We start from the raw sequence: 12,245 nt of genomic DNA on the forward strand, positions 1-12,245 counted from the left end.
AGACAAATTGTTGTTAGTTGTCTTAATATTAAGAAACAGAAACTTTTAATACAGCAAAATATGTAAACTCCCGAGCGGAACAATAAGATGAATCGCATTTGCCGAAAGAATCTAACAAAATTAGCCTTCATGGTGTCATCTTCACGTCTTACGGTTATAACGACATGGCACAAGCTTGTTAATCGATCCAAAATCTTGCATCCGGCCAGCGTAGCTCAGGCATGGTGCCAAAAATAAATCGGATTAAATGATTGATTAACCGATTTGTGCTATTCGGATACAGACACATACTGATGCTGTACCAAACACCCAGTGTTGTTCGGGACTCTTGTTAAGTTAACTCATGAAATTTAACTCATAAAATTTTAACATAACTCATTAATTAATCAAATTAGTCTTAATCAGATAAACAAATCATACATTAATAATTTGATAAAGCTCAGCTTTCAAATCAAAATCATAAAATGTGACAAAAATTATCAAACAAATTTTTATATCAACACGTTTTATACTTTTATGATTTAAATCTTAAATTTCACTTTTTATCATATATTTAGTCACAATTACATAAATGAAAAATGTACTTTTGATAAATTAGCATAATCTTCAGAAACAACAGTAGAATTCCAATTGACTGATGACAGTCAAATTGCATAGCAATTCATCATTGTGCGAATATAAACATTCAGTTAGAGCTTTCACTTTTACAAATTCTTTTTTTGGCAAGCCACTATGGTGCCATTAAAGGAAATTACATGTGTTGACACGGCGTTAAAAAATATATTTCTGTAGCATTAATGATATACAATGAACATTTAAACGTTCGTCTGTCATCAAGAGATTTACTTACTTATTTTTCATTTTCTTGCTTTTCATTTCAGTATTGCCGCCTACGACGAGCACATCAAAGGCAGCTAAATTAGAAGATATTTGTAGGAATACGATAGATGAAGGAGAATCATCATCGATGTCTTCATTAGCAACAAATATGTCTACATCTTCATCTTCATCAGCATCATCTACACAACCCACTTCGAGAAGACTGATATCCGTGGATTTTTCATTGTTTAAGGTAAATTTAAAGTTTATTTATTCCCCTTTGAGAATTATCTTCCAAACTCATCTGATGGAAATGCGGAAAATAATAATAAAGTACAGAGAATTTCTGTGGAAAATAAGCAGGAAAATTTGTAGAAGATAGAATTGTCGCCATGATACAGCGGTAGTATTAGATACTAGTAAGAAGCTCTCATTTATTTTCTAAACTGAGGCGCATGGGGGTCCATTAACGCTTTATCATTAGACAGCTCTATCTTTCGATAACTTCTGAAAGTTTGGGATATTGTGGACTAAAGCGTCCTTATCAACACATCCAATCCAAGAACTTTTCCGTCTTCCCCTCAATATTTTGCGTCTACAAAGTCTGCACTAGGGCATCCTGTGGTCGTCTGTTCACATGACCTGCCCATCCAGTAAGAAATTTACAACCTATAAAATTTTCCAACTGAATAAGACGCATTTTCAGCTGTAAATGCTCACATAAGACAGTCAATTGACCAAAGATCTAGCATAAACCCACTCATCTGTAGCATCATAATATTTCCAATGATAAGACTTCCTCTTATTCCATAATATAGCACATTTTTGAGACTTTTTTTTATGCTTATGGCACAACTGTGGATCTCTTTGCATGTTACTAAGTAACTTTTATTACATCATGAATAAAATAGTAAACTTGAACGAAATATTGTTAGAGACGATAGGAATATCTAAACGGTTTGCATCTCTATCTGTTAAACAGCAGCTTATACCTATTCAGAAATATTATGTAGGTCAAGTGAGATTATTTCCATTAGGCACTTTTATAATTTACTTTAATTTCCATAAACAAATAAAATATCAATTTCTATGCTCCAGCTGCTCATGTAATAATCTCATTTGAAATTTTATGGGTTCCTACTCAAGTCATAATCGCGTCGAAATGCAAACAGCATAAAAATTTACTTCATTTCCTTTATGGAAAATTGTTCATGCTTTTCATTTGTTTACTCATGAGACTAACTTGCTGTGAAAATATTTTTCGGTTGCACCATCGTTATAATTATGATTTATCTAAATTATTACACCAATGTGACGCCATAATTGCAAATTAATGGAATTACATGATGAATTAATGCTGGTTGGAAATTCGATCTATTGTTGACAGATAATAATGTCTGTGACATGAAGCATTTAACACAATTTACTCTCGTTAACTTTATATTTATTTCACATTTAAAAAGTTTTATTTTTTCTACGTGTAACTTACACTTCTCGTTGGTGATTTTTATGTCAATCTTACGAAATAGTAAAGAATTAACCTTGTCATGTGCCTTAAATGTCGAGTATTATGTTGCTAAATGACTTTGATCTGCTAAACTTTTATGTATTGTTATGACAAATGGTATGTAAGAACTGTTCTGTATATGCAACAAAAGATTGTGCTGAGTCAGTTGATCTATTGTCTTTTTAGTTCATCTCTTTTGTCAGCTATTCTATATGCTTTTTGAATTCTCTATACAATATCCTTTAATCTTAAAATATTATACACTAGTGTATTTTTTTATTCGCATGAATGATTTGCATTGTTAATGTAATCAACATGCAAAATGTCAAGGTTATTTTATGCGACATTCTGTGTATTGAAACAGGAACAAAACTAAGGTCTTTGCTTTATCTTATTTTTATACAATCATCTCTTTCTCACATCCTTTATTTTTTGTGTGTGCCTGCATGCATACACTTTTTTTTATCCTTCTCATATTCCATGGAGAAACTTATTGGATGTAGGAAGCAAGTGTAATAACGTAAATAGAATGAATTAGTACGTAAAGAAGAAAAAAGGGATCTGGAAAAACCTTTACAGTAAAGTTGAAGGTGAAAAAGATTTACTTTTTTTGGTAATCGTAACGTAAACTTTGAATCATAAATAACATAAGCATAAAAATTCATTGTTACATCCTTAAATAACTTGTGCTAATATCCTTATTTTTAGATTGTACAGCATTAAAATGCTTCTGTTCCTTTATCTCTACTTATAGTAAATATTCTATAGACACACTTCGCTATATTCATTACAATAACAAGAAAAGAATCTTCAGTAAATAAATTTTGATAATTTCCTTGCAAAACTGAACCTTTTTTTCTGCTACTTTTTTCCAATTATCCTTTCCTTGAACTTGTTGTGCACATCGTATCTATTACAATCTAAGGGTATAAGGCACATAAAAATGTAAGAGATGGTGTTTTTGTACCAGAAAAATGAATCAATCTTAATGTACGCATATTCTATGTGAATCTGAACATACTTACGTGGGAATAGGAACTTACGTATGTGTCGATTTCAACCTAAAGTATAACATAATAGAGCTTAAATCCCAGTCGTGAAAATTTTATGACTTAGAAGGCTTTAAATGTATAGGAACGCTGATTTTTAGGAATTTTATGGTGTTTTCCATTGAATATGTAAGGAATTTAAGCATGAGAATCAAAAAGAGATTTGGTAATTGACGTAAACACATTTCTATGCTGTATATGCTAATCAGTCGCGATGTTGTTATTGGAAGTTGATTGGGGAGAATGCCGAACTTTCTATGAAGATAAGCTTTAGTTTGGGTTCGAGGAAATGTGGTTCGAATAGTTTGATGAATGCTATAGTTCCACATAAGTGGGAATAGAATGGTCATCTCACTTGAATCCTCTTATTTTTGGTAAATTCAGGATCTTAAAGGGACGTACAATTTTGCTCCATTTGAAATTAGCATGATCTTGTGTAAATTCACTAGTAACGCACATCAATATGCCGGAATAACACACTATGTTCGTTAGGACATCGCTCCATCGCCCTATTACCGCGAAGTTGTCCTCATAGCTACTTCTATTGCGAAAAAGGCGGTTCACTATATTGTATGGTTTAGATATGTCTTAATAGCCAAAACAACCTTATATACTTGTTTGTCACCAAATTTGCCTCCATCAATTAGTGAATATCCAAAATTCCTCCACATCTCGGGCCAATAACATGATTGAAAGCAGAAATTGTCCCAATTTAATATCACTGCGCACTTGAATGTGTGGGAGTAAATGCCGCATTATGTAGCCTAGATAAAAACAATATTTTGTATTCTTTATTAAATTTTAATTTGCATTCTGTTTATCTATCATTTACAGGATGATGAAACGCCACAGTCAACAGACGCTAATATGAGTAGTACGAGCTTCCATCAATCATCTACGGCGGGAAAAGAAAATGAGAATAATCATAATAACATTAACACAATTTTGAGACGGACAAGTGAGTACAATGGAAAATTATTTAATTTATATGATGAAAATAATACTATAAATCATAAGATATGAATGAGATTATGTCTACAAATATCAATTACGGATGACATTTAGTATTGAAAATTATCGTTCCTAACATGCAAAGAGTATGGTCTTGAGAGCTTAGTTGCTTACTTATGACCATGGCATCAATCAGATGTCACCTAAAGCTGGTTCTATTGCCGGCTTCCGCCTGCCAATTACCAATACCAAATACAATATTGTCTCTATCGACAGCTTCCTTCCAGGAGTTCTTTGGTCTTACACGAGCTCTTTTGCCTTCCATTTTGAGAGCTTGCTCACCTTAACTATACTAGATGAGCATGCTCGTGAGACATTAAATATACTAACTGAGCATGCTCCTGAGCGTTGCTCTCAGCTTGCTCTGATCTTGAGACCACGCTCTTTGGCTACTAGGACTTATTGATTTCCGTTCAAATTTTATGATTCATGTGACTAACAACAACTTTTTTTTTATAATTTTATTATTATTTTAACTTTTTATTAATAACTTAAAATTTGCAAATTTAGGTTCATTTCTGCAAGGCTTGTTCCTAAAGCGATCGAATACAACACTGTACTAATTTATTGCCAAAATTTTTACTCTCCTTCTCTCTGTCTTTATTGCCTCCTCTCTTCCTTCTTACAAATATAATAATGTTGCATTTATTTATGCTTGGATATCACTAAATTAAAAATTTAATGATAAAATGAAGGAAACAAAAAAATTACACATGATGAATATCATCGATTTTGTGATAAAGCTCTTGAAAGTAATTATAATTCAGATATTTTTACAGCATAGTTTTGTGTTTTTTTAGCATGGCATTTTATGTGTTTTTTTGTTATCATTGCTGTATATTGATTTTTATATTTATCTCATTTTGTTTGCTTCCTTTTGTCCTAGAAACATAAATTTTTATTGATTTTGTTGTGTGTGGCTTTTGTTTGAAAACATCTTAAATTATATTTTTTGTATTGTGTGGTTTTTATCTTTTATTGCGTAATTTTCCATAGCTTTTAGTGGATATTATGGAATGCTAGGGGGTCTTTGGTTTGAATAATTGGTTTGTTTTAGATAAAAATCTCTTAACAAGCAAAAAACGCGCTTTAAATGATTGACCAGTAGAGCAAACTGAGAGAAACGCTCAAAAACTTGCGTAACTAGTGCATTTAAGTATACCAAGCTCTAAAGAGCATCCCTTTAGCTTTTTCATGCTTTAATAAAAAAAAGCACGAAGTCCATTTAACATATTATGTCAAAAAAGACTGCATTTATCCAGTTGACTGCAACTAAATCCTAAGAAAATCAATTTATTCAAACCAATGACCCCTTTAAGATTCTACAAAACTATAATCCCTTAAATCAAGCTTTCAAAGTCTTAATATTTTACCCCAAAATCCAATAAATCTCTATAAATTACAAAAAACTTTTTAAAACAGCTTAAAGTTGTCAATTACATTTCAAACGACACTAATCGAAGTGACAATCTAGGAAATCTTTGACACAATTTCTATCTTATTCCTCGAAGAATGAAAAGAACTGAAGATTTAAGCTGCTGTTAAGTTGAAAAGAATTTTATAAGAGTTATGCTCTTTGCTTCTTATAGCACACTTGCTTCTTACTGTGGGTTGTCAATTCTTAGAAGAAAGTTTCGTGTAGATTTGGATTAGAGCTTCTCAAATTGAGTTCCAGCTGCTTTCATACCATAGAATTTTGGAACAAAAAACTTAATTTTGTCATGATTTATCTTGAGTTTTGGAATATCAAGCACTTTCCGAAAAATGCGCTTTATATCACTCCATACCATTGCTTCCTAACTTGTATTTACATTAACTGCACATTAAAATAGAAACTTAATAACGCCCAATGTACATTTCATTAACTTTTTTCTCTCTTCTTTTCTTTTTCTTTCACTTTTTAAATCCGAAAAAAAATAATGTAGCATATGACCTAGCAACACAATGTGAATCGCGTCGTGCATCGTTACGTCGTCATACAATCGTTGGATGTCAAAGTTTTAAGAACATCAACGACAGTCATTCAGTTCCGCCAAGTCGACCACAATCACGACAATCAACAGATCACTCAAATTCAACGCAAACATCATTACCACCCGCGACATCATCAACTATATCGATTTCGACATCAGTGGCAAATAATTCCTTAAAGACAACAATGACACCGCAGCAGCAACAACAGCAGCAGCAAAGTCAACAGCAACAGCAAGTGTTACAAAATAATTCAAATCTTCATTCTATGGACACATGGGGAAAGAATTCACTTGATGAACAGGAATGGAAAGAGAAATTACAAAATGATCGTTTGTCACTGACACTCGAAGAAATTGTTCATATCCGTTCTGTGATCACGAAAGCTGAACTTGAGAGTTTACCGATGGGCATTCAAATCAAAGAAGATGTTGAGAAGCGTAAATTGTGTTTTCTATGTTTGCGTACAAAATTCGGAATTCTCGGACCGAGAGGTGTACCATGTAAGCTATGTCAACGAACTGTCTGTGCTAAATGCTATACAAAAATGCGAATACCGACAGAGCATTTTAGTAATGTTCCAGTTCAATTACTCTCACCATCAAGACAAAATAGCCCGTCAATATCAAATGCTCCATCGCCAAGTCATCACAATGGAATAGATGAATCGTTTCCACGATCGCTTATGGAGAGATTGTTACGGACGGATGTTGATAGAAAAGTAAGAAGACATAATTGAATGCAAATGTTTCACTTTTCTTATACAAATTTCTTTTTTTTTCTCACTTAAGACTCGAAATACTGTCGGATCAGCACCATCATCACCAAAAAATCAACGTTCTACATCAAGTACGCCGGGGTCTAGTCAACAGAACTCATTATCGATAATAAATAATGGAGTTTCAACTCATTTAACAGCAACAACTGTTGTGGGTGCCAAAGATAATCAAAACTCGCTTAGAAATTCACTAATGTCGAGAAGTATGGAAGGTCCGAGAAGTCTTCCTCCTCAGAGTCCGAGAAGCTTGCCGCAGTCAAATTGCAGTACGCTTGATAGGAGGTATGTTGAGCTTTAGATTGTCCATTTGGATTCTCAGCCTTAAATGTCACTTAATTCTATATTTAACTCAAATTTCCATTTCACAGGAGCACCCTAAAGAAGGCATTCACGCTAATGCAAAATCAACAATCAACTTATGACCAAAAAGAAGGACTACGTGGTGAATTGATGGCAGTATGTAACGACTGTCGAGGACTCGTGCTAAACATAATTAGATACTCGCGTCAAACAAGATCATCTGCTAGGAATATGCAAATCAAAAGTTTGACATTAGATTTGAGTCCTGTATATAAACGATAGATGAATCAATTACAAAGAAGGATGTGCAGGCAGATGACAGAGAATTAAAAGAATTTAAATGTGATGTCATAATAATAATTATTAAAAAAATTTTATTTAATCAGCTAATTGTGAGATGAAGGATAAAAGAAGGTTTGATCTATACATATTTATTAACTACTATCAAGAACAAAAAGCGGGCTCGACATTAATTTTTTTTGGCAAGAGTCCGAAACTCGACTGAGCATTTTTCATATCGCTAAATTTTTAGTTTTTAATCTGTCATTTCGTTTTAAAATGGAAAAAAATTTAATAATTTTTGTATTCTCTGCTAAAGTAAAAGTTTTTTTGGATAAAAAAAAAGTCACACAATTAAGTGATTTCGCTAAAAGAGATTGCAATAATACTACCTGGAAATACTAAAATTAATCTGAAATTTTTTCATATTTTGATGTTTTGAACAAATAGAAAATTGTAGCTAAAAGTGCTTCATTTTCAGATCAATAACCAAGACAATCTCTTGAGAAAATGATTATATTACTTACGTGCACGTAAGTTCATTACTATTGAGTCTTTACAATCTTTTTCTATTCAATATCATTTCATTCATGAAAATTTGCTTCCAAACATCAATTATGAATTTTTTCATTCGATTTTTAAATTGTATATACATAAAAATTTTATTGTAACAATCTACAACCATACACAAAAAGTATGAAACAGTGAATGAACTTTTCTCTATGAAAAAAAGGAAGAACATTAGAGAAGAAACACAAAAACAAAATATGATAATAAATTGATAAACAAATTCATGCTTTGAAAGCTTTTAAAGATAAATGAAACAGTAGTCAGAGGATACAAATGAACAAAAGACATGAAAAAATTCTTTATCAGACACGCAAAAGGAAGATTGATAGAGTTGGGCTGTAAAGGGGTTTTATAAGAGCTGTGCAAGTTTTGGGGACTAATTGTGTTATGGAATTGTTGGGGTTTGAGGGAAATGATCAGAGTTGGGAATGACGTCAGTTAATGAAACTAGGCAGAACTTGTCTCAGTGTTGACACAAAGGAATTATGACTAAGATAGTCCCATTAAAAATCTAAGGCTCGTCTATCAATGAAGACATGTAGATAAAAAGAAATGCAGGTCGGCAACCATGGACGAACTAAAAGGGGCTGCCAACAACTCCAAACCTGGGCATCTAAAATGCATGAATTCTTCTTAAAAATCTAAAATGACTTATTTTTATTAGTTCAATCCAAAGCTCGAAGTGGAGTCGAATTTTGTAACGAACATTCAACTTAAGTCGACTCTATTCCATATAAAATCCCACTTTGAGGTCTAGTTCAATCAAATCAAAAGTATCTGGAGTCATTTGTAGGAGGTTTTGTCTATTAGAGTCATTATTGTCTTGTTTGAGAAGTTCAACATCAGATCAGATTAAAGTAAAGACGCAAGTTCGATTCCTACAGAAGACTAACCTTTCAATTATTCCATAAAATCTTGGAAAATGTTTTAAAAGTCAATTAAAATCATAAAGGTTCATTCCTTAGAATATCATCGATATACCCAAGAAATCAACACAATGCTTACAAAATCACATTCCTTAAAGCTTAAATTATCAGACAAAATCCATCTAAAAAGCCTTTAAAATAAATCAATAATAGCTTATTGCCTCAAAATGTCATATTAACAATCAAGAAGGCACCATCATGACTACCTATAAAAATTTAATGATTATTCATTGATTCCTCCCCTCTAGCTAGTCATAAAGTCTGCTCCATAAACTTTTCCTCAGGACATATTTGTCCTTTATAATATTATGTATGTGATTTGTCATCGCCCACGTATTTTCCGCAAGCAATTCATGCAAATATAAACATAAGCTTTATAATGAGATCGTCAAAGCTGTGCATGACCTTTAATACTCAAACATCCTGCTAATTTCATTCAATATTTATTTCTGATCCTTATTGGGCTGCCCACCTGACATTTCTATGCATTTTTATAAACTCAGCCTACATACATGCCCAACTCTATGAATTATGAATAAAAATAATGATTGAATGTGAGACATGAATTTCCTTTTCAGCTCAGAAATGGCCTTTCAACAAAACATAACTTACTTACACGATTTATAGACTTCTATTTTTATCAGCCCAATATTTCCAATTGTTATTTGAATAGGAAAGACATATTGAATGTTGATAATGTTGTTGAATGCGAATAGTTTTTTGTTCCTTCTTGTCTGTCTTTACAGATTATTTTGTAAACGTTTGTTTAGCACTTCCATAAATTTGTTCGATAAAAGGAATTTAATTGAATTTATATTAATCATAAAGCTATAAAATGATGAAACATAAAGTTGATAGATTGATGAACCAAGAAAAGAATTTTTGATTATTTTGGCAACAAAATGCATAAAAAATTCTTAATGTGTTCAATAAAGTTTCATAACTCGTTTGCTTTATTAATCAAATTTGAAAATGTTGGAGTAATTGAAATGCTTCAAAAAACAAATAAGGAATTCCATATTGTTAAGATAAAATTTAGTTCAGTTACATATGGAATTTTAGATTGTTAATTTGTGTATATTTGGTTGTAAGTTAAAAGTTTAAATTTCCAAAAACCTTTCAAAGTTGAAAATTTTAAAATTTTGAAAATCATTCAAATCCAAAAATTTTAAAGACTGTTCAAAATTCAAGTTTTAAAAGTCAAAGAAAATTCAAAATTTTAAAAATAATTAAGAATTCAAAAAAATCAAAAATTGTTTAAATTTCAAAAAATTTAAAAACTTTTAATATTTTGAAAATTCAAAAAAAAAAGACGTTTGAAATTCATAAATTTTGAAAATTGAAGATTTTTGAATTTTAGAATTTTTGAACTCTTAAATTTTTGAAAATAAATATAAATCAAACAAATCCATACAACCAAATATCCACTCCAAAACCATCAAAATCAAAAAATTTTAAATCTTTTAATAAACATTTCTAATAGACATAACAGTTCCAACATCTATAATATCAAAATGATAACAAATCAAATAGTTTCTTTTAGAGAATTTCTCGTGATTTTCAATAAAATGCTAAAAATACGAATTTGACATAGACAAAAGAAAAAGACATTAAAAAAGAAGGTGTGAGGAAGAAATTTGCTATCATTTAATTAAGAGAAAATGATGAGTTTAATTTTTTTCGGTGATTGTTAAGTGTGATTGGAATCGTGTAGGCATTTACTTTCTTATTTTTGCGTGTTTAAAATATAACTTTTATTATTTTCTACCCTTTAGGGGACGTCTAACTTAATAAATTTTGTTATTTTGGATATAGGAAGTATCCCAAAGATTTCTTAAAATTACATAAGCTGTTTTTGAGCAATAAACAATGATCAAGCTACAACCTTTTTATCCATAGACGATATAAAAAGTCAATTTAACATCCATGACCATCCATGGATGGAGAAAAAAACAATTTGCAGCTTTTAATGCCAGTAAATTAATTAAAATTGAAAGCCTAAAAGCATTGCAGCTTGTTTATGAGAATCACAATAAGTTACAGAACTAATCAATAGAATAAAAACGAGCACCTACTATCAAAATGTAAAAAACTTACTTTAATTTTTATGTAAATTTTCTTATTTTTAAACTTTAATTTCACACAATTTTTGCAGGATGAATCATCCTTGCGTTTTAAGGCTCTGAAATATATAAAAAAATTATTTTAAATTATTATTAACGTTTCATCTCTAAGGCTTTGTTTGATATGTAAATTAAAGGTCTTATTTTAAGATTCCTAGATCCTTAAACTGATTGAAAGAATAGTGCAAATTAAAATTCGAGAGAATATAAATATAGAATCGAAATGTTGTGAATGAATACTATAATTTAATTAACGATTGTTTTCCATTAGGAAATAAAAGAATATGAAGACATTTAAAAAAATTAAGTTTTTGTTGTTTTTATTGATTTTGAAGGACTTTTGATATTTATTGAGAAACTTCCAGAAACATTCTTTATTACATCCTTGAACCCTTTCATGTAACAGCTGCGCAACATGATGTGTTACCGAAAAATAAGAAGACGAGAGCTACAGGATAACCTTAGGAATGAAATATTGAAAGAACGGACCTGAAAATATCACGCAATGCCCATAGAACATCGAAACAAAAGTTTGAACTTTTTGAAAACAAGCTAAGGCACGTTGATGACTTGTGCATAGCAATTATAGAGCTCTGATGAAGGCATATAGATTATAAGACAAAGCAACACCACAACGCTACCTAGTTAATGTCAAAACTTTTTGTTGCTACATTATAATTCTTGTAAGTTATGTTTCTCGGCACACTAGTGAGTAGCCAAACCTTTAGGTGTTTTATGAAAAGTGTGGAGATACACCAGATGTCGCACAACTCAAATGACAAAGTTTGTCACTTTTGTCACCTTTTCGTCATTTGTCAACGAGTTGCCCGTCCTCAGTGACATACTAAATTTACTATGTGGTTTACTGTGTTGCATTCACGACACTTAAGGAACGGCCTTAAGCAGCTTATC

The 12,245-nt window shown here is 31.3% G+C and overlaps 1 protein-coding gene across 3 annotated transcripts in view; it reads left to right on the forward strand.

Moving 5' to 3' along the window:
- The window catches only part of spir (spire type actin nucleation factor), a 79,594-nt gene extending 69,300 nt beyond the window's left edge, over positions 1-10,294 (forward strand). For 2 of the 3 annotated variants that reach the window (XM_070640932.1, XM_070640933.1), the window contains exons 9-14: positions 882-1,072; positions 4,210-4,333; positions 5,082-5,138; positions 6,312-7,078; positions 7,149-7,417; positions 7,504-10,294. In XM_070640932.1, the coding sequence (XP_070497033.1) occupies positions 882-1,072; positions 4,210-4,333; positions 5,082-5,138; positions 6,312-7,078; positions 7,149-7,417; positions 7,504-7,717 (1,622 nt within the window). In that variant the 3' untranslated portion in view covers positions 7,718-10,294. The remainder of the gene's footprint in view (positions 1-881; positions 1,073-4,209; positions 4,334-5,081; positions 5,139-6,311; positions 7,079-7,148; positions 7,418-7,503) is intronic. The other variant, XM_070640934.1, reaches the window with a different exon arrangement.
- Positions 10,295-12,245: the final 1,951 nt, after the last annotated feature.

This window comes from Chironomus tepperi, unplaced genomic scaffold, assembly GCF_022539635.2.
Source record: "Chironomus tepperi strain 1889 unplaced genomic scaffold, CSIRO-AGI_Ctep_v1 contig_223, whole genome shotgun sequence".
Classification (NCBI taxonomy): Eukaryota; Metazoa; Arthropoda; class Insecta; order Diptera; family Chironomidae; genus Chironomus; species Chironomus tepperi.